At 38.4% G+C, this 23,557-nt stretch overlaps 2 protein-coding genes across 3 annotated transcripts; one reads left to right on the top strand and one right to left on the bottom strand.

The window, feature by feature from the left end:
* The first annotated feature begins 4,627 nt into the window (after window positions 1-4,627).
* On the top strand, window positions 4,628-6,202 carry LOC147332314 (ras-related protein Rap-2a-like). Its single transcript, XM_086290583.1, has one exon. It carries the CDS (start codon window positions 4,745-4,747, stop codon window positions 5,369-5,371), a length of 627 nt encoding a protein of 208 aa, XP_086146709.1. The 5' UTR covers window positions 4,628-4,744; the 3' UTR covers window positions 5,372-6,202.
* Window positions 6,203-10,243: 4,041 nt separating this feature from the next.
* On the bottom strand, window positions 10,244-22,200 carry LOC147332313 (phosphoribosyl pyrophosphate synthase-associated protein 1). Of its 2 annotated transcripts, XM_086288781.1 has the most exons (11): window positions 21,783-22,200; window positions 21,471-21,523; window positions 20,070-20,136; window positions 19,800-19,972; window positions 19,594-19,709; window positions 19,427-19,482; window positions 19,073-19,218; window positions 17,963-18,004; window positions 15,330-15,400; window positions 13,397-13,543; window positions 10,244-11,896 (listed from the first exon to the last, which is right to left on the bottom strand). In XM_086288781.1, the coding sequence occupies exons 1-11, from the start codon at window positions 21,863-21,865 to the stop codon at window positions 11,738-11,740; spliced, it is 1,113 nt and encodes a 370-aa protein (XP_086144907.1). In that variant the 5' UTR covers window positions 21,866-22,200; the 3' UTR covers window positions 10,244-11,737. The 2 variants fall into 2 exon arrangements, with proteins under 2 accessions (XP_086144907.1, XP_086144908.1); XM_086288782.1 differs by lacking the exon at window positions 17,963-18,004 and having other exon boundaries at window positions 21,783-22,198.
* Window positions 22,201-23,557: the final 1,357 nt, after the last annotated feature.

Below are 23,557 nucleotides of genomic sequence, written 5' to 3'. Positions count from 1 at the left end.
TGGATTAAGAGAATGATGAGGTGGAGGTTGGTGTATGTTTTCTGTTCTTTTTGCTGGAATATGTGAACGGTAAAGACGTGTCTGCAATCTGCTGTAAATAAGGTGATCCAGAAGAATTTAGGAACAAATTAAGACAAAGGAGACTGATCGTGCTGTCCTGGAACAATAAAAAATGAATATGCATCTATGCTCTGAAAAAGCTTTTGATTTTAAAATAATTCAGATATGGTCATATTAGGTAAGTATCCATCAAAAAATGCTCTGTCAGATCACTCCATTGCCGTGGTCATTATGCATGTGTGACGCTCTCTTTTGTTTCAGATGGATGATGGAGCAGTATGTGCGACCAACCCTTTGTGTTACCTGTATGTCAGTGTATGTGTTTGTTTAAAAAAAAATAATGACACAGTGCATCAATGTTGAAGCCCTGAAAGAAACTGGTCTGAACAATTGTACAGTTCCTGCACACAAAAACTAAACCAAAAAAAGCTTTAAAAAAGCTGGACTGCTATTACGATCATCCTGGATATCGATCAACTTCTTCTGCAGAGACGATCTTATCCCTCAGGTTCCCTCAGGAATTCCAACTCTACAAAATACTGCGGGTGGTGCCAACAGATCAAATGGTGCCACTCTGCAGGAAATAAAGAACTGATTTACCTGCCCATACTTCATACTTATAGTGGAGACACTCTTAAGTTCACACAGTATTTCAAGGAGGTCTGGAGATCTTGATTGGACCATTGCAGCACCTTGATTGTTTTCTTTTTCAGATATTCTGTTGCAGATTTGTTCCTGTGCTTGGAATCATTGTCCTGTTGCATGAGTCAATTCCAGCCAAGCTTTAGCTGTCAGACCGATGGCCTCACATTTGATTTTAGGAGACTTTGATATACAGAAATCTGAATAGTCAGCTGAGTGACTGCAAGGTGCCCTGTTCCCGTGGGTGCAGAACAAGCCCAAATCATGACCCCTCCACCACCATGCTTAACTCTGGACCTCATACCAACTGTTAAGTACCAATAGGGAATAAGTAGCACAGACACAAAAAAATGTGCTAACATTCAGCCTTGTGACCTACAGCTACCTTTGGGTACCTTTGGGTATACAGCACTGGAGTTATATGACTTTGGTTTAGTACCACGGATGAATGTACTATGAGGGCACATCTTCTTCAGAGACTGGATAATTTGGTATGAGGTATTTGTGCTGATATGCTGTGTTTAGTTTTTGCAACCTTGTCTGCCCAAAGGACATCGCCATATATCTTTTATTTTGTGTATTTCGTCTGTATAGGATAAGAGCATGCTAATCAGATTATGCCAGTGCCTGACTGGTATTGATGTGGCAAGTCTAAAGCATTCAGATCATTGGCTTCAACCTGAGGATTGCACCCTATATATGGAGACAAGATGACCGCCACCTGCTGAGGATAATTTGCCTCCCTTTCACTCAGCCAGCCACAACGGTGGTTATGTAATTGGAAGTTTGATCTGTGTTTAGAAGGAAGTAAGTAGGGGTGAGCTACTATTTTTTTTCTAGGTGTTCCTTATATTTTTGTTAGACTAAGGAGGTAAGCTGTTGAAGTTTGGTTTGCTACATTTGCACAGGTTGGCTGAGCTTGTGTTAAATGGTGCAATTTATATATCATTTTGGCCTTAGCTCACCCTGATGTTATCTTACACTCCTCTGTTTGTGAATTCACTGAACAATAAATAAAGTTGTTCTTTTTTTCAGCTATATCAACATCTATATCGTTGCTCCCATCTAAATTTATATTGGCTCTTACTACGAGCAGTTTTTTGGTACAGGTTCTGGCATGAAGTGCAAACTTTGCAACTGTAAGTACAGACTACGTACAGAGTACGTGCGTATCCAGCAATGGCACTGGACCAGTGTAGTGTGACAAAGAAACATCTTGTGAAACATGACAGTTTGAGTGTTTGACTGATGGGCGTGTCAATATGACACACCCTGCTGAACTAACAGTTAGAAATAAACAGATAGGCATTAGATATATTATGTACCTTATGCAACTATTATATTATACTACTTATGCAACTGAATTAATGCTCCTGATACCTTTCTCAAAAACTGTTTTGGAAGTTAGGGGAACATTGGGTAACATCGCTCTAAACTGTAACCTTCATTTTGCTTTGGACAGTAAAGGCAGACATGCTGGGCAAACCACAGTTACATGTCAAAATAAGGGTTTTTTTCTTCTTCTTCTTTTATAGCTGAATAATATCAGAGTAACCAGTGTACAAAAATCAGAGTTGCTTAACAGAACACCAGATCCTGTGACCATATGAAAGGCCATGTGCTCAAAAAACAAATTGTTCCTTCCACTGTGACAGTCAGTCAACAGAAACCAACGCCTCCAGGCGACCACCAGCTCAATGCTACATCACTGCTGGTGCTGCTACTATTCTCACATCTGTATCTAACATCCGAGAAGCCTGGAGTGGATGTTTAAAAAAGCAAACAAAAGTAAATCATATCTAAAAATGGATCATGCTGAAGAAAAACAGACCAAAATAAAGATACTGTTCACGGTCAAGACTATAAATAAAAACTACACTAACTTCCCCAGCTGGTTTGAACTCTCGAATTTAGCATTTTATCAGTATTTTGTTTTTTTAAGCTAGAAATGATCAAAGCTGCCAAAACAAAGTTATGCATCCACAGAATGGAAAAGCCCAAAGACCAAAGCTATTTTTGCACCAATACTCACCAATGAAGTGAAAACCTGAGCAGAGAGAGACATTGCATTCCATCTTTAGAGAAATATGATCAATATGGACATCTAGTCTAAATGTAGCATCCCTAATGAATAAAAGTAAGATCATAAACTGTACTTAAAAAGTATTACAGTTAATATTTATTGCAAAAGAGAAAACGGTGACAGTGTGCTTGTTTTATTTCCTGAATTAGCCAGTATATTACTGGTTATTAACATTCCCCTTTAAGTAGAGTGCAGTATGCATTACAATCATGATGTAAAATCAGTAAACTCAAAAATGACATGAATTGACAATTTATTTTGGATATTTAGAGTGAATTACACAATCCACATATTCTTTTTCAGTCATTCTGTTGTGCATTTGCTGCTGTGCTTGTGATCATTGTCCTGTTTATGTCCTAATTAGAGTCAACCTTTAGCTGTCAGTCATGTGTCCTCACAAGAATCCTTACAATTGAGTTTATGGTCAAAGCTCATTTCATCACACCTCCACTACCGTGCTTCACAGTTGAAATGAAGTGTTTGCACTGATATGCTGCACTTGATTTTCTCCAAATATGCCGCTTTGCATGTACAAACATCTCCAGTTTCCTCTCATGTTTCCCAAAGAAATTTCTCCAGAAGTCTTGCAGTTTGTTCAGATACAACTTTACAAGCCTTAGGACTTTTGGCAACGTTTCCAAACAAGCCAAAATTGTTCAATCTTTTTCTAACTGTCCTGTCATGAGCTTCGACATTTAAAATGCTAACTGAGGCCTGTAGAGTCTGAGATGTAGCTTTTGGGGTTTTTTACTATTTCTCTGAGCGTTCCACAGTCTGACCTTGTGGTTAATTTGCTGGGACATTCACTTCTGGGAAGATTGTGTTAACAGACAACTGAATGCATTAGACTGGCACACTGTGAAAATTATGCCTTTATAGAGGTGCTCACGCTTGCTGATTATCAGTTAATGATGTGCACTTCATTATCACCAACTGGCTGCTAGTTAATTCTTTATACTGCTTCTTATGGAAGCAGTAAGGTTGTACTGAATGCCACAGAATCCTGTGACTACTTTCTTTTTCTTATACCAGTAAATTTAAATTACAATACTTCAGTGAGGACAAATAAAGTCAAACAGTGTTTATTTACAGTGATTTATATTTTTCATTATTGCTCTGTTCTGAGATCTGTGAAGAAGATAAAAGACCATCAGTACCGAACAAAGCAGCGATCAGGTACAATAGATGTGAATAAGTCAGTCACAATATTAGAAGGACAAAAATGGGTAGCAAAGCAGCTTGCATGTGCACAGCAACTTTTAGCAGGCTAAAACAATTTAAACATTATGCTCCATATGAGACTTGCCTATTAGACATAGAAAGCTGATCTGTCAGAACTGTGGCTGATATCGACTTTGTAGTTGCCTAAATGAACTCTAGAAGGCAGACCAAAAGCCTTAAATATTTTTTCTGATTCTGGTGCTACAACAACTGAGTATTAAGTCTTTTATGTTAGAAGAAAAATTCCACTTGAGTGTGAACAATTTATAGTATAAACTCTTTTACAACAAACTTTTAGCAAAAGATGAAAATGATTAACCTCCTTGCTGCAAAGGGAAGTATTATTTTTCAGATAAACAGATGTGTTGAGATATTTGATGTTGAGCCAGCAGTCAGGAATGCTTTCTGCACTGCACACAAAAACTCTCAGTGAAAGTATCTCAGTATCACCTTTTTTTTCTCTTACTGGACTTGATTTACATGTATCTCTGATTGGCTGGTGCAGGTTCAAGATGGAGCCACTGCTCCCTGCTGATTGGCTGGGAGCAGAAGGGGGCAGGCAATGTGTGTAAATAAATGAGCAGTGTAGCCTCATAGGCAGACTCACATGCCAACCACTTCCCTCTTCATCATTGCCATCAAAACACCTTCCAGGCTAAGGATCCACAGCCAAAGAGGAGAAGAATAGAGGGGTGAAAAAAGGCAAATTCTTCCTGTTACACGAAGAAGCACATCAAGATGTCTATTGAAGTGAAAGAGAAGACAGAGGTGCGTCTGGTGTTTTTGGGAGCAGGTGGAGTGGGAAAGACAGCCCTCATCCAACGTTTCCTCAAAGATACCTTTGAGCCAAAGCATCGGCGTACAGTGGAGGAGCTCCACAGGAAAGAATATGAGGTGGGGGGTGTCAAAGTCACTATCAACATCATGGACACCAGTGGCAGCTACTCCTTCCCTGCCATGCGCAGGCTCTCCATCCAGAACAGTGATGCCTTTGCTCTGGTCTACGCTGTGGATGACCCTGACTCTCTGGAGGCAGTCAAGAGTCTGCGGGATGAGATCCTAGATATCAAAGAGGACAAGTACACACCGATTGTGGTGATAGGGAACAAGATTGATCGTAACAATGAGCGACAGGTGTCCAGCGAGGACGTGGAGTCCACTGTGGAGTTGGACTGGAACCACAGCTTCTTGGAGTCTTCAGCCAAAGACAACATCAATGTCCTGGAAGCTTTCAGGGAGCTGCTCCAGCAGGCCAATCTTCCTAGTCGGCTCAGTCCAGCACTGTGCCGGAGGCGGGAAACCTTCCCCAAAGACAGCAACAAACGACCTCCTATGAACAAAACCAACAGCTGCCTCCTCTCATAGCGATATTGAGATGCACAAAGGACAAAGTGAGACTGGGGGGCAGAAAACTGTTGTAAATAGATTTAAAGTTCCTTGTTTGCAAGGGTCAGATTTGGACAGAAGCAAAACAAGAAATGCTGTTATACATCTTAAGCTTCATGTGAGACACTGAGTCAGTAAAATATTTGTCCATCAGTCTTGTAAGCACTGCAGTTAGCCCCACAGAGGCACTGACAGCACAGAGATGCTGCAGCGAGGACCGACATGTGATGATGTAAACAAATACGACCTTAAAGACAGTGTGGAATGTGGCTGAGCTCGAAAATACTTACTGTGAATGTTAAAAATGTAAGATATGGTGACAGTGCAGAGCTCATTTTACATACAAATATATGATAATGTTTGATTTGGGGCCTTTATGTTACTGCTGTTTAAAAAAAAGTGCAATAACTGTGAAACCATATAAATGCAAAAGTGTTTTTGTGTCTGCATATGTCAGTTTTATGAATCAAGTGAACAACTAAGGACAAATTTAAACTTTTTTTCTTGTGAATGCTTGTGCAACCTGTTCTACAGCTCTTAGAAGATTGTTTGCAAAACAGCTAACATTTAAATACACAGAGCACATTCACTGCTGGTTCTCTCTACTTTGATGTTTATTTATGTGAGTTTGTCTTAAAGAATAGCTGACAGAAGTGCATTGCAAATCTGAGCATAAAGGGGTTTTTTTGTTTTTCTTTTCTTATTAATGTGGTATTTTCTATTTATTGTGACACCACAAAGAGCCACAAAGGCATGTTCGATGTATTTATTCAGTGCTTATTTCAAGTTAAATAAAAGATTTGAATTTAATCCTGTCTATCCCGACTATTTTATCTTGTTTACTGCTGTGACTTTGTTATTTGACAGAGCAGCAGAGCAGACAAACAGGAACGGTATGAAAGTTACTGTATAACTAGGGGAAGTTTTCACAGTCATAAGTGAAAAGTTATGAATCTAAAAAAAGCAAAAAATTAAAGTCTAACACGTGAAAACAGGTGACCATTAAATAAATAAAACAACTTTATTTTGTATGTCCTTAAAAAGATTCACACTGCACAGACCTCCTATACTGTTTCTCTTATAATAAGAATTCAAATCAATTCAACATCAATCCATCAATTTTCTTCTGCTGTCCTGATTCAGGGTCTGGGTCTCTTTATTCCAACCAAACTGGTGGGGTGAGACTGTCTAGTCTGTTGGCCCAGTTATCACAGGGCTAATGGTGCAGAGACAGCCACTGCCACTCACATTCACACCTACAGAAACTTTGACCTAACATGCAAATTTTAGTACTGTAGGAGGAAAGCCCAGGCGCCCAGACACTAATTCTTGTTGCACACTTCAATGCATTTGTGGCAAAACTTACAGACAAACTATACCTCCCTTCTAGAGAATGGGGCTGGTCTAACCAGATCTGTAAAGGTTTTTTCATTTGTTTTTTTGTTTTTTATAAGACGGAAATGTAAAAAAAACCTGCTGAATCACCCAACTGACATGTCTTACAGTTTGTTCCTAAGACCCTAGAAAAGTTATGTTGGTACTGAGTGGATTAAATCAACTAATAGGATCGCTTGGTTGGTCTTTAACACAATCTCAACGGCACAAGCTCTGTTTTGTGCTGCATTGCCCTCTGGTGGTGCACTTGGTGATGTGTGCATTGTTTGATGACTTCACTTTATTAGGTACACATTGTGAGTACTGGTTTGTACCCCCTTTCGCCTCGAGAACAGCTTTGTGGCGCAGATTCAACAAGGTGCTGGAAACATTCCTCTGAGACATGACAACATCACATAGTTGCTGCAGGTTTCCCATAGGTGATCTATTGGATTGAGCGCTGGTGACTGTGGAGGTCATTTGAATACAGGGAAGTCTAAGGAGCTTGGAAAGAAAAGCGTCTGGACTTCTTTGAGTTGCTTGAAGACGTTTCACCTCTCATCCGAGAAGCTTCTTCAGTTCTAAGGGTCAAATGGTGGAGAGTCCCAGATTTAAACCCAGTGGGAGTTTCCTCCCAAAGAGGGACAAAGGACCCCCTGATGATCCTCTACCTAATCACATGAGCCAAGGTGAGAAAGCGGGTGTGGCTCACACCTTGGCTCCTTAGACTACGATGACCTGGATGACTGAGAACCTTCACAGACATGAATACAGGGAACCTATCATCATGTGCAAGAACCAGTTTGAGATCATGATAGTTTTATAACAAGGTCTGTTTTCCTGTTGGAAGCATCTGTCAGAAGATGGGCGCACAGTGGTCACAGGTAGGCCGTGGCGTTTCAACTATGCCGAAATATGGCAAGAAACCTTTACACCACCATGAACTGTGCCAAATCTAGCCTTATTTCATAACTGACAGGATGGCACTAGTATGGTCTTCTGCTCCTGTAGCCCATCTGCTTCAAGGTTTGACATGTTGCACGCTCAGTGATGCCCTTATGCACACCTTGTTACTGTTCCCTTCCTATCAGCTCGAGGCAGCTCGAGGCAGTCTGGCCATTTTCCTCTGACGTGTGGCATTAAGGTATTTTGCACCCAGAGAACTGCCGCTTGCTGGATATTTGATGTTTCTTGGACCATTCTTTGTAAAGTCAAGAGATGCTGCACAGGAAAATCTCAGACCAGCCCGTTGAACATAAAAAAACAATTCTTAACCCTGTTCAAACTTCAGCAGGTCATCTTGAGTTAATGCCACGTCACTGTCTGATTAGATATTTGTGTTAATGAGGAGTTGAACAGAGACACCACTGACTATGTCTCCAAAACCTCCTGAAGTGCAAAATAAAATCTAGTTACTAATTTTATTATCTGAAGTAAAATTAGTTACTGAGATTAAATCTGGATGAGTAATGTCTCCCATGTTTTGTTTAGCTGGATTTTGTGTCTACTGTGTATACTGAAACATGCAACAAAAGCTGATAAAGAGGTTTTCATTCCAACCAAACTGGTGGGGTGAGACTAAAATCTAATCCACTGCTTCAAGAAATTCACATGATGACTTGACTAAAGAGCTTACTCCAGATGGTTCTCTAATTCTCCACTCTTAACAATGGCAGCAATGACAGGACAAAGTTGCCTAATAAAGCATGATAAAGTATCATGCTATTTAATGTTCACTTTTCATGTTCTCTAAAAGAACTTCATACACATTGTTAGCATTTCCTGACTGTTAAAAGGCAACACAGGCTTAGAGAAAGAGACAAAAAGGTGCACTTCCTTTTTCCAAAAATGCTCAGATAAGGTACATTGTTTCCTCAGAATGAGACAAGGAAGTGATCTGTAATTATCAGATCTTTAGTTCCTCTTAGTGCCTTGTTTAAACTCACAGCTGCCTTCAGCTGCTCCACTGAGATTCACAAACCCATCTTTCTCAGCACATGGACGAAGACCCGGGAGGGGGGACCCCTGCCTTTTAAAACTCAGGTGCGATTTAAACCTCTTTACTTAGGTTGCTGGCAGAGCACAGGGCTCAGCTGTAGATAAGGGTAAAGGAAATGCAAACTACTCAGATAGGATTACTGCTACTATAGCAACAAGTAGAAAAGTCTGATTTGTGAGTATGACCTCTGAAATCCCTACACTGCCTGGCAAAGTGTTTGTCTCTGCTCCTAGACTTGGTCCAAGCTCCTCAGTGCTGTTTATATACCTGAGAAGTTTTGAACAAGTATAGGATCTCTGACGTCCACATCAGGTGTTTTTAAGGAAGCGGTAAGACCTAATGGCAACTGCATACTGGATCTTTATGCTAACATTTGAATCACAGTGCATGTTAAAAGTAACTGAAAGCCTTCTCATAAAGCTGTATTCAATTTTATATTTGTCTCTGCAAGATTGTTTTAGCAGGATTCATTAAATATCCAAACCGAATACATATAAAAACCCAGAAAAGCAACGAGAAATCTGGTTCTTTGTAGCCAAAAACTACAAATGGAACAAAATGTTAGCTTTTCCTTGCTGAAATAGAACATTTGGACTTCAAATGTATCTGTAATCTTTAAATCTCTCTGATTCTGACAGATCAGTTTCTTTTATTACATATTAGTTGAATTCAAAACTAAGGCCCACAAACCAAACCTGGTACTTCTTAAACTTTAATCCAGTCCCCATATCCTGTTTTTCCAATAAATTTTGTTAAGCACCACAACCTATAAAACTAAACAGACATTTGCACCTCTACAGCATCAGTAAACTAGCTGCTATGGAACAAAAAGGAAATTCTGTGACTATTTTGGTTTTCAGAGAATCCAGTTTGATTTCTGAATCCACGTCCTTCTTTGGAAACAGTCCTGGACCACAAAGGCTTCAGAGAGGTTCTGAAGTGAAAGTGATGGAGCTGTAAAGGGTAATGGCTATGCCATATAGTACAAACAGTCTACATAAGGTTCATAGTCAGGCAGTATGTCAAGAACACAGCTAAAGATTGATTTTCTTTTTTTTTAGAACTTGTTTAATGGATGTTTAATGTTTAATGGACGCCCCATTGTGTTAACTGATGTCAAATTCAGGCTTGTGACTTTATAAGCTATGTGGTAGCCTTTAAGCAGAAATGTAATATGGATGCAATTATTTAGCTTGAGTGTTATAACATATGTTATAAAGCTAATAAGCGTTTTTTTGTTTTTGATTGATGCAGCACAAATTAGATATGATTTTCATTACATGGTGCAGCCTTTAGAGAAACAGAACAGACTCAAATAATCTAGAATGTATAGATAGATAGTAGTTTAAGGTGCACATGTTTTGCAACGGGAGTTATTCAAATAACTTTTTTTTTTCTTCACAAAAGTGGCAGATGCTGTGGATTTAATTAATTTAATTAATAATAAAATTCCTTATTTGGTAGAGATGAGGCAGAACCAGAGGCAATGTTTTTTTTTAATTTCACAAACAGTGACAAACACAGTACAGTCTGACAGAAAGGTGGGGTTGGGATGGGGAGGGGTTCAGGGAAACAGTAAATACAGAGGATTTCTGAAACACGCTGTGGACAGAAATTTGAGCTGACATGGTAATGGCATTTTTACCCAACTCTGTGCACAAGAGTGCCCAACCTTATCAAATAACATCCAGCATCTATAGCAAACCTAAATGATAAGATAAAACGAGCACAGGTGTACAGTACTGCTGTATGGAAGACATTCTCGAAGTATTAGGGTGTGCGCACACAACAGTAAAACATCTTCATAAGCACAAGAGCAAATAATTGTGCATTGGCTTCTAAAGTATATTTCCCTGAGCAAAAGGCTCAAACAGCATAGAAAATAAAGTCATTTTCACTCAACCTTCACTCTGAAGTTTTCTCAGAGGCCATAATCACTTGGAGACTAACATCAGAACTGTGCTGCTGTGTCGCAAATCATCTTAAAAATTAGAAGGCAAAACAAATGCACAAACAGGGGACACCTTACAAAGATGTCAGTATGTTGCAAAACTGTCTATCCAAGTCAAGGCTTCAATACAAGCCATCTAAAGCACAAATTATCTGTACTTTTAATTACACAGAGAACAATATTCACCTTCATCAAAGGCATTCAACCAAACCATCGCAGCTCCCTGCATCAGTTGGCAATAGTGTGGTGCACACCTCCCTTTAGCTATGTCATATGTAGTGCATTGTCACAATCAGGTAATAGTTAACGGCATTTCAGTCGATTAATAAAGCGAGAATATGATAAAGGCTCATTTCGCCCACAGCAGCTTGCAGCGGTGGTATGAAGCCATTCGCTCTTAACTTCCTGCTGAGAGTGCAATACAACAAAAGTGAGTGACATTTTAACCTGTGGTGACGACATTCAAAAACATTTTCATTTCCCCAAATATTTCCACAGAAGATGCAAAGAAAAGCTGCATAAAAATGATCATTTGAGAACTACAGTTTGTATACTTGTTCTTACTCATTAGATGAAACATGCCTCGTTCAGTGCAAAGAAATCAGTGCCTGAGCAGCCCTGATCACAAGACCTGGCAAGGTGTTGGTTAGTAAAGCCAACAAATTCTTGCCAGCTCTTCTCCTTTGCAGATTAAGCTCAGTCACTAGATAGGAGGTACTGTTAGAGTATGACAAAATAATACCAATGCAAAGCATCTTTTGTTCAAGTGAAATGAATGAGAGCAGCGAGACGTGCCTTAAAAAACTGAAACAGGTCTTGTTTTTTATAATATCCACGACACGCCCGAAAACGTATCAGTTTTTAACAAGTGAAATATTTTTTAATAACTTCTGGTAAGAAGATAAATAACTTTGGGCAATTTATAGAATCGCTTCAAATGACTTACATTGCTTTTTTTTTTTAACATGTATAACACAGGAAATTATGACTTGCTCTCTATCACTGACAACCTCTGATGCCACTAGTCATCCACAGTGATGTTGCGGAACAAGTAAGCCATGGACTCGCCATTGTGGATCCTGCGGATAGCCTCAGCTAATATCATGCTGACATCCACAGTTTTGATCTTTGGACACTGCAGCTTCTGTACTTCATGGGGAACTGTGTTGGTCACCACAACCTGAGGACCCACAGTAAACACAGACATTTTATACTATGAATATATTATTTGTAATATTAGTTTGACATATAAGTAACAGAGCTGCTTTAAAATGACTTGAAACGCAAGTATCCAAACATGGGCATGCACTTGAAAAAAAAAAAGAAGAAAGGGGGGTGTGTGTGTGTGTAAGTTTTACTTTAAAAAAGGGACAAGTCGGTAAAGACATAAACTGGATCCAAAACATAATTAAACACTTAAGCAATACTGCCATTGACTCAGGTCTGTTACTTAGATCTCAGTTTTGTGAAAGACAGATGTCCCGAGTTCAAAAAGAGGACAAAATACTTGTACAATGAATAGAAGATCACAGGTATAGTGTTTCCTAGTTGGCATCCCTGACTTTTCTTTCTTTCTTCTTCGTGCAATCAATCAGAAAAGTGCAAGAGGCACAGGATCAATATTCTGATTCTGTTGTTTGAATAACTTATTTCTATAATTCTTAATAAATGAGCACTGCAGCAGTTTAGGAAACAGCCCCACACTGAGTTTGCCACCTTCACACTCTGCAAACTTTTAAGATAACATTTGTTTGTTTGTTTCCCCAATAGTATTAATATCAAAGTAAAGCAAAAACTTGAATCTTGACTCTGTAGGATAATTTAGTGGCTCTGTTATGCTGACAGAGACATGGCTTGGACCCACTTGTCTCTTTTTCTACCCTGATAAGAATGGTTGTTTTTTCATCCATATGATACGAGGAGTAACTGAACAATTTGACAAGTATGAAAATGATGTGAATAAGCAGCTGTGGTTTTCACACTTACCAGACATCGACCCAGATGAACACAATTCAGATTTTGACTAATGTGTTAGACAGCACTGGAATTATTGAAGCTTTTCTGGTAGTACTACAACACTTTGCTACAGGGTGGCTATAGTAGAGTAGCTAGAGCAAGTCATTAGAGGGTTGGTGACTCCAGTCTGCACACCAAAGCATTAATGGGAAAGATACTGAAGCCTGAGATGCATTCATTGGGGTGCAACTGTGTATGAATATTAAATATAAAGTATGAATAAGTGCATGAGGCATGTATGTTTTAAGGGCTTAGGGTAGAAAAGCACCAACTACCAGTCCTTTCACCAGTATGTGGATCAAGATTAAAGAGACTAATAGATCAATTAATAATTAATAGATCTCAGATCTCACTTGTTTGTTTTTAATAAGTCATAAATGTAGAGTAAACTGCAACTATTGTTTTCTAGATAGTTCAGAGGAAGTGAAAATGAAAACTTCTATTCAGCAGATCATGAAACTCCTTACACAGTACAGGGAAAAAATGCCCACTACGAGGAAGCATCTCGTTTTACACTCTGTTTACAATGAACAAATGATAGCCCGTAAAAAAAAAAGAAAAGAAAAAAAAGACCTTTTACCACTTCTCCTTTAGCTTGTGTGACAGTTTCGTTCAAATACATGAATAACCAGTTCTCGCGTGGGTGGGGGGGATCAGTCCTCACCTCATCAATGGCTGATTCCTCTATGAGACGTGGCGCGTCAGCAGAAAGTAAACCATGTGTGGCCATAATATAAATTTTATAGGCTCCTCTCTCTTTCAGGATCTCGGCAGCAGCGACAAAGTCTCCTACATCATCTATGATGTCATCCTGTCAGAAAAAAAAAAAAAATACAATCTGTAGTTAAAACTGCATCTCCCTTTTTCTTTGTGTTTTTTTTCCTATGATTATTGGTGATATACTTGCGGCACTGCTCACAAGCAGTGTAATGATATACAAAATATACAAAAACACTGTCAACAAGAAAAGATTAGGAAGTGTCAAAACTCTCACATTGCTCATTGTTCAGAAAGATAACTGGATCATATTTACCATTAGAATTAACTTCCTGCTTTTTGACTATACACAAAGAACAAATATTGATCAAAAAAAAAAAAAAAAAAAAAAAAAAAAAGAAGAAGTTAAAACTTTGTTCCCGTTTTAAAAACAAAGAAGGGATAGCGTCTGTATCATAAGCGCTGGGTACCAAATGATTCAGGAGAAAGACCAAAAGATCCATTATACCCCTACTAATCACACTCAAAGACTGAATTTGATCATCTTGTTGGATATTTTACTTGATTCTAGGGCTGTTCATATAACGATCTATATCAGATGACGATATAAAAACATCTAGTTTCATTTTACACTATCGTTTGTTTAGTGGTGTCGCAAAATAAACTGTTTACAGTAATATTTTTTCATCGTTTTGATGGTCACTGTAGTGGCTATATTAATTTCTTAAAGTTCTCTCTTTCTCTTATATTTAATATAACCACACTACGGACGGACAAGCGACTGTTTTTGTGCGTTGTCATTAGCAACAACGACGGTAAAACCATCGCGTGTCCGCTTGTTTATTTTCCATATAAACCTTTCACAATAAAGCTCAAGATCCTGTTGAGGCTTTTCAAAATAAACCGAATCACCTGAAAGAGTATGCAGTGTTTACGGATGGGAAGCAAAAAAAAAAAAAAAAAAAAAAAAGAGTCGCCAGGTGCTAAAAAAATAAATAAACCTTAGACTCAAACGTTAGAACAGGCTTTTCCCCGCCCGCAGCACGCTGTGTAATACATACTCTGAAGGATTAACACACATCATCACCATGGACTTGCATCAGAAGGAGATCCAGGGCTTCTTCAGCTTTCCCGTGGACAACTTGCGTGCCTCCCCTTTTTTGATTCAGTACATTCAAGAAGAGGTAATGATCCCTGTCAGATCTCTGCTGTGTGTATTCTAGTGACCTGTGGATCACTCAGTCCGTTACAACTTATGTCTAAAAATGTATAGTTTCATACATCGGTTAAAACACTCGACTCCAGGTACACGATGCCCAGCTGGAAACACTTCACATGTTTCAAATGTTGCATTTTTGTTATTTATATCGTTATCGGGACAATAGATGTCTTATATCCGGATATGAGATTTTGGTCATATCGCACAGCCCTACTTGATTCTATCATCATTATTATTATTAGAAGATTTTTTTATTTTTTTTTTTAATGTCAGTTTTCCCATTTTTTGGCTTGGATTAGATCTTTTCACATCCTTTAAAACAGAATTTGATAACTTACAACGAATAAGGAAAAATAAAAAACAAAAATATGTAGCAGAAGATGAAGAGCATACGTAACCAAGTAAAGTAAGGACAGTGCAAAACCAGAATTGCAAAAACACTTGGTGCAGAATGCACTGGATAAATAGACACACCTAAAGGAAGTGACTGGCAGACAGTAAGCATATCACACTTCAAAAAGAACTAGCCAATCATTTTAAAGAAAGCTGTAGTGTTGCATTGGTAGATTTTATCAAGAAAGAGGGCTGAATTATCAGCTAAAGTTAGCCACGGAAGCTAATGGAAATGATAACTAAGGAAGGAGAAGCAGAAATGACCTACCACGATGATGGCAATCCTTCCTCCCACATCCCCAACCACAGTAATGGGAGGTTTCTCTTTGGCCATCATTACTGGAAATGAAAAGAGCAGTTTGCCCATGAGAGCACTTCCAGGAAGTTATGCGTACAGTTTCTCACTTAATCAAAAATAAATCTCAGTAGATTGGGTAAAATGGGTTGAGAAAATTGTTTTTCGATTTAAGCTCATTTTCACTCCAAATCATTGTTTTTTCCATTGCATGCTGTGAATGATTCGTAGAAATGCTGCATTCAATTTAAATTTCAAATGCACTTGATTACACTTTCCCTCCATTCTACCCCTCCTACCCCTAAAAGATTAAACTCAAATGGCAAACATAGTACAAAACATGCCATGCAAAGATCAAATGGCCTAAGGGTTTTCTGCCCAGAATACCCAATCAGAAGACAATGTATACAACCGCCTTGACACACATGTTAGGTTGCCAGGCTGTGGCAGGCATGTGGCAGCACTCTGTATATGAATCAAATAAGCACCACACAGTCTTATTTCACATGGGTCAACAGTGGCAAGCACCGATGAGGGTTTCTTCATCCACACTTGCCAGTGTTCTGGGATCAGTCTTCAGTGGAACATCAGTGCTGCTACTTTTACATGCACGCCATAATTTTCCACCCTTTAAAAAAAACTTACAGTGACTTGGATATAATTTATTTCTATTAAGAAAAGCTCTGATTATCATCAATACTGTCACTGCATCAGTGCTGACGTCCACTATAACACTTCTGGTCTCACATGATATATCACATATCGCTATGTGTTAATAAAACATGAAAGTGCTTCATCTTGTGGCAGATCTTATCATGTCTCTAATTCTCAACTGATGCATTAAAAATTATCCTCAGATAAGGATTGATGCAGTGTACTTAAAGTGGAGAACCATCAGTAACACTCTGACATGTAACCCAAATCAAAAACAGCTGTTTTCTGATTACAGGTATGCATGTAAATGCAGTCATTTAGAGGGTTTTGAGGAAACAATCAACTGATAAACAATCAGCCAGCCAAGCCGATTGTGCAGGAAAAGTATAAAGCAGCAGAGAAAGGTGGAGGCATGCCTTGCAGAACATTTTGCTGAATACCGTGAGTCCCACAGCATCAGAAAACCTGGGAGTGTCACATTCAGTCTTTTATTGCTATCAACCAAAAACAGCAAGAGCCATGTTGTTAGCGGTACACACACTTAAAATACATTGTCTCGACAGTTTGTTGATGTGCTACAACATTGTCCTGAAAAATGTCTGCTCAGAGGTTTCTGAAATTAATTTCAGATGTCTAAAACGTATTGATACTTTGAGTTATCTGTAGAAAATGTTAAATCAACAGGTTGGCATGCCCAACCTGTCCAAACGGCCTAACAGAGTTAAAGCTTTGCATCACATTAAATATGCCACCCATCAGATCAGCCAGTAACCCATATACAGGAAGTCTGGACCGGTTCTTAGTGTAAAGGGTCAGTGGCTCTGAGCCTATGGGTATTACATAGTTTTGGAAATGATTTGAGCGAAAGGAGATGGGGTACATCCTGGTTTGTGCTTTGCCCTTGCTAAACTGCTTCAATAAAATATCCTGAATTCAGAAGTCTAAATTTCAGACATTTCTGTTTTAACTCTTTACGTAATCTTGTGAATAAGCAATAAATCTTTTAATACTTCTTACATGTTACCCTCAGGCCTTAAAATTAACAGATCCCTGGGACCTATATTCTTTTCCTGGCCACCAACGTACAACCTAGCAAAATTACCAAGAGCAAGCATCACAAGAGGAGAGCTGCCATTAACCAGTGTGGCTGACAAATGGTACTTAACCTACAAGGCTACTCAGCCAAGCAGGATAGACACTGGGAGCACCACCAGCTCAAGAACCAAGGTCTGCATTATCTGTTGGGAGCATTGCTTGGAATCAAAAACATGGTCCCTTTAAAAGAAAAGCTGGTCCAGACCTGTAGGAGTAACTGACCGATCCAACACTATTCAATAATAAAATAGGTTATCTGATCCAGCATATTAAAACTGCTACGATTATGCTATATGCTATAATTCACTAACCGTCCCATTCACAACATCTTTTGTTCCCGTCGCTGGATGTTAGATTTCAAATGCATGCGTTACTGTTTTATGACATGCAGTTATGACCAAATGTTAATCAGGTTTTTAAGGGCGGGTTTTTTATGGGTGCACAATGTGTTGATTGGCAAGATGAGTCCAGATGTTCAACTACAAAATAAAAACAGAAAGAATGTTTGGTATGGTTCTGGTTTGATTTATGGATTTGGAGTTTAAAAAACAAAATAAAGTAAAATAAAAATCAGAACACAACAAAAAAAAAAAAAAAAGAGGGTTTTGACCATCTTGTAGAACTAGCTGTCTGGAGTCACAGAAATGTGGCATAATGCAAACAGTATATCGAAACTGAAATTAACTGGTCTTTTAATTCGTTTGAGCACTAATCATCCACTTTGTTTTTACAGACCTGAATCCAGACTGTATTTTCACAAGATGCAACACAAACCCTTTGTTTATACATGCAAATTGAGGAACCATTTGAAGAGGAATCATTTCATAGTCAGATGTAAATTAATTTTACGGTCGTACTTGGAAGTTCTATGCCAGGGAACGGAGCTTGTTGTTTGCCTGCTATTGTCAACAAATAAACACCACGTTAAACACAAATGCACAAATATTTGACACGACACAACACATGACGCCAGGACTTGAAAAATCCTCTGCTCGGCCTGACGGGAATTTAAAAAGCGACACAACAAATCAGACTGATTCTAATAAGAAAAATTAAGGATGAAGCCATTTGTGAGTTGCAGTTCCAAAAGAGGATTTTTTAAGTCAAGGTTAAAAGCACAACGCTGTTGGTTTTTTGTTGGTTTTTTTAAACAAAATAATCAACTAAATATTGGACACAAATTTGGAGTCATTTGCCAACGACACACTTATTTGACATTACTTCAGATTCAGAGTTAGCACTATAAAAGCTTCACCCAGTCACATGTATTCGCACCAAAAAAAAAAAAAAAAACAGAAAGAAAAAAAAAAAGATAAAATTAACGTGGCAAGAAACAAGCAGAAGACTGCGCTTTTATGATTACATTGTAGTTTACACTTTGTAAGTTAGGAACTGCAGCTTGCCGATGCAGCATGAGTCAAAGTAGCTCATCTGTAGAAACGAAATCATGCACTAACAAAAAATAAATAAAAAACAAAAATCAGTTACTTGCAGTATGGCTGATGGTATGAGTGAGAAACGGCAGAATCGTCAGCTCAAAACAGGTTAGCATGAGTAAGAGCTGTATTTTGTCTGTTTTCCCCACAGAAGACATTTTAAACTGCTACAGTAGCTAAAACACAGGTGAACTCTACCATGACTGCATCCCACTGACTTTGATGCTGTTGCGCATGTTAGCTAATTGTCATAGCTTCCTGTGACGCTTAAGCCATCATTAATAAACTCATCAATCCACCTGTGCTTTTTCTGCTTCTAAATGTCTGCTGTGAAAAGGTCTGTTAAATTATAAATACAATGAAGTGCTAACATTAAAAATTCAGACAACTGAAGAGTTAAACTAGGAGAAAATTCTCAAAGAAACAATAAATAATGCAAATCATCAGTGCTGGTAATATCTATGGAGCACTTAAGCTACAAGAAAAATTATAAAAATTAAACATAAATGCTTTTCATATGGGTTTTCTTACAAGGAAGCTCCAGGCCTGTGTGTCCTGTTGTGTTGCGTACACATGGTGGGGAGTGTCTTCCATCAGCCATGTCAGACTCTGAACACTGAGCCTCGCCGTGGATCACAGCCAGACCGAGACGCAGTCTTTCTGCATAGGACTGAGCCCTAAAAATAGTAATAATAATAATAATAATTAACAATTAGTCAATAACAACATTATTATTATTACCAGTAACAACATGTATATATATGCACGTTAGTTATACATATGTATCTAAATATGCATGCATAGAATAGGACAGAAATTATTTTTGCAATATATATCTGATGTAAAGATTATCAGAAATTATCAGTGGTGTATTGCATCAGTTACCTTTTAGCTGCAGCAGGGGACTTTGCCACAATGATGGCATTTCTGTAATCAGGGATCTGGCAATAAAGAGTGAAAACAGTTTTGTTAGACTTATTGATGGAGTTCTGGACTGAGTGATCCACAGGTCACTAGAATACACACAGCAGAGATCTGACAGGGATCATTACCTCTTCTTGAATGTACTGAATCAAAAAAGGGGAGGCACGCAAGTTGTCCACAGGAAAGCTGAAGAAGCCCTGGATCTCCTTCTGATGCAAGTCCATGGTGATGATGTGTGTTAATCCTTCAGAGTAAAAGACATCAAATAATCAAACTCAAATAAAGATTCTTTGAACAAATCACAGATTGAGGTTTTCTTTTTTGCTATTTTTACCTGCTTTGGCTAACATGGAAGCTAACAACTTGCACACTATTGAGCCCCTTTTTCTCATCTTGCACTGCTTGCTGTAGGGGAAGTAAGGAATAACTCCAATGATGTTCTTTGCACAAGAGGTCTTGAGGGCATAAGCCATGACAAGCAGCTCCATGATGGCTGTGTTCACATCCCTGATTGTAAAAAAAAAAAAAAAAAAAAATCAGATGACTCTGTTTGGTGATAATCTAATAACCTTTTTAAATGTTTGGCACATCCTACTATACTCACCGTGGGATGGTCTGGATAATGAAGATGGTCTGTCCACGAACAGATTCTTTTACATCCACTCGAGTCTCTGAACAGAGAACATACTTCACCAATACTTTTTAATACACATTTGTTGTTTATTTGAGCAACAGAACACGGGATGTTGTACATTTACGTCTCATGACCTAAAAACTGATGAAATCTTGTAGCTCTATTACATGAACAATGTGCTATTTTTGATGGATTCCATTAATTTCTGCAACAGTCGTGTCGTATTAATATCCATGCCCTACTCCACAGCAATCCTGTGCCAACAACTTTTAATGCAACTATCAGGAAAGCTCTGCTTTCCCTAATGAAACAGACAGTGGTACAGATACTGATAATCTGAGCTAAAATGTCCTAGATCAATTTCTTCATTGACCATTCATACTACACCAAAACTAGTAAATAATTGATAAACACATCAATAACATAAAAGTTCCTGATTTTCCACTATCTACTATAGAAATGTGATTCAATGGGACTACTGCAGGAATAAAATAGGAAGTTTTCTGTTAATTAGCAAAGGCTTTCTATTTTATAACAACAGGACAGCCTGTTCGTGAATAACCAGAACTCTTCCTGTAATTTTACACATTATATTCTAACAATTTAACTGTACACGACAAACAGTCGTGCTGACAGATTTCTTTCGTTACAACAGCAGCATTTCTTTATCTTATAGAAAAATGAACCATGTTATTGAAACTACATGTATTGATCTTATATTAAGATATGTCAGGTATTATATAAGCTTAAACTTCTTTACACTGACAGTAAGCAGTTTTGCTTGTTCAGATTCAAGGTCAAACTGGGCTGTAGTGTCCCATGATATAAAATGAGTTTGGCATCCCTGATCTAGAGGATACTTCTATTTATATAGCACCAAATCACAACAACAGTTGCCTTGGGGTGCTTTATCTTGTAAGATAAAGACCCTACAATAATATAAAGGAAAGTCCAACAATCAGATGAGCCCCTAGGAGCAAGCACTTGGCGACAGTGATCATTGGGAGTGAGGTATTAAAATAAGAGGGGAAAAGTCATGGACAAGCTGTTTATAAAGTCACTTCTGGTGAGAAATCAGCTTATCAAGCAGAACAAATTGAAATACCAAGTCTGAACTGAACTTACACCTGTCCCTGAAAATTGCACTTACATTATACATTTAATAAAAGGAAAAATTCAAATACCAATCTGAAACTGACCATTTCGAAACAACAAATAGTGATTAAAAATATCAACTACAGTAACTTTAGCACACAATCTCTAACTACCCTCACCTACTTGTGTATCAGATCACAAGCCTACATTTCAGATAAAACCTGACCAGAAACATTTGGAATAAAATTGCATATAAAGCCATAACACCCTGCTCACCTCTGTTAGACTCCTGGAAGACCACAGACTTCCCCAGCTCCACACCCAGACGCCTGTGAAACATGAGCACAACATGGCAACCTAATGGTCATCTGCCAGCTGCAGAGTTTCAACACACAATATCAGGCTTTCACCACACGACTAATTCATTCATCCACGCATTACAGACCACACTCACTATGCATGGTAAAGTGTCAGCAGTGAAGTTTTTCCACAATTATCACCGACCAACAACCTAAAGAAGCACTATTAGTGGCATTAAATATTAACTAGCAGTCAGTCTTAACACTAACGGTTCAAAGCATTACTTACTCTGTTATTTTCTTGGCTAATTCTGTGCATGCTGCAGAGGAGTTTGCAGAAAATACTCGATAAGCACTTTTAGCGACATTCATTCTGGTGTTTAACTTGACAGGCACTGTCAACAGCTCAACCTTATTCCTTCTAACCACTTAGTTTCTTGTCCTTTTTTCTCTGACGTAGTCGTTAGCTTGCTCGCTCGCTAGCTGGCTCAAATTAGCCTGCTAGGGGAGCGGATGTACCCAGAATGACCGTCAGAGTGCGGCACAAAGTTAGCTAAAACATAGCAGTAAAATAAGCATTGCTTATTTTGGTTTGTCAAATTATTGTCGCAGTTTTCGCCGGAAGTCTACTGACACCTGCCTCTCTCTCAGGTAGCAATGTAGCTTATAATGTTAACTACGGAATCCCCGTCGGGTCAGTCTTAACCGCGGATCAAAAAACATAAGTTCAGTTGTACTGAATGTCAGACGGCGGTTTTCTTTAGGGATACTAATAATCTGGTAATAATTTGGTTAACCAAGAGATTACATTTATTAAGCAATAGTTTAATAACACACTGAAAAATATTCTGTTAAAAAAGTAATTTATTCAGAGCCAAAATATAGTTGAGCAAAATGTGAACATAGTCAAGTGACTAGATGAACTCGTCATTTCATATTATTGCATATTGTCTATGTAAGATTATATTTTTCAGTTTTTTTAAACACTTAACTGTTTTGGCAGGCCAAGTAGGTTAAAGCTTTAAAAAAAAATTAATTACGGAGTTCAATTATTTACTGTACTACGGTCAAAGTAGCATAAAATATGTGTACTCCAGCAAATTTACAAACTTTCTAATTGAAATAATAATAATTCATATTATTTTATATTCATATACTACAGGTTTTTAAATTTTGGTTAATATATGATATATGAAATATGTTGTTGTCATAGATTAATCATAGTGCGATTGTCAGTCACTTAAGATGAGATGACCATAGTTTACTGCCCAAACTAAGATAGCGAACTGTGTGAAAGAAAGCAAAAAGAAAATAAAGACACTATAAAGCGTTATTACCACAACTGTCCAGTAGATGCCACTAACGCTGTACTGACTGCAGTTACAGCAGTTATTCTTTTGGATGATAATATTATTGTTTTTCTTAAGAGGGTTAAAGGTTTGTGAAAAAGGGTCTGAATTTACTGTGGGTGTGAAAACCACTAGAGATTCAAGGAGTCATGAAGTGTTTACAGAGGTATGTGGATTTGTCTACATAAACCTGTAAAAATAAAGTTTTTTGATCCCAAAGTTTATCCACAATTATACTCTGACCTGGGGCCATAGGTCACAGCATGCACATGAACAACATACCATCCTTTAATTATGTGGCTTCTTGTACACCTTACAACCATGACGGGATGCAATATCTTGTAAACCACTGGTTTAATGTGATGCTTATAATTACTGTTATAACTTGTAAGACAGTGGTGGCAAGGCAGCCATGGTGGTGCTGATCTTTGGACAATGTAAAGGAGCAAATGTAAAGCCCTGACTGTACGCTTACACGAGGTTGACGAGTAGCCTACACGGTTAGGATCGTGCGCATAGTCATGATCTTGACGAGCCAGCTTGAAGGTCACATGCCTGCATTATAATGAGCTTCACACATGAACTGATGGTGCATGTGTCACGGCCTGGGCTCTATAGCTCCTCTTCATCCCCCCCCCCCCCCCCCCCCGGCTCCAATCAGCATGCACACCTGTGGCTCATCATCTCATCACCGGAAGCATCACTCTGCAGTCTC

The sequence above is a fragment of the Aulonocara sp. 'chitande type north' Nkhata Bay genome, linkage group LG4, assembly GCF_057382095.1.
Source record: "Aulonocara sp. 'chitande type north' Nkhata Bay isolate Kocher_YH1m ecotype deep benthic linkage group LG4, A_spYH_male_GT1.1, whole genome shotgun sequence".
Lineage (NCBI taxonomy): Eukaryota > Metazoa > Chordata > Actinopteri > Cichliformes > Cichlidae > Aulonocara > Aulonocara sp. 'chitande type north' Nkhata Bay.
This window is presented reverse-complemented; position numbering and strand designations above follow the sequence as displayed.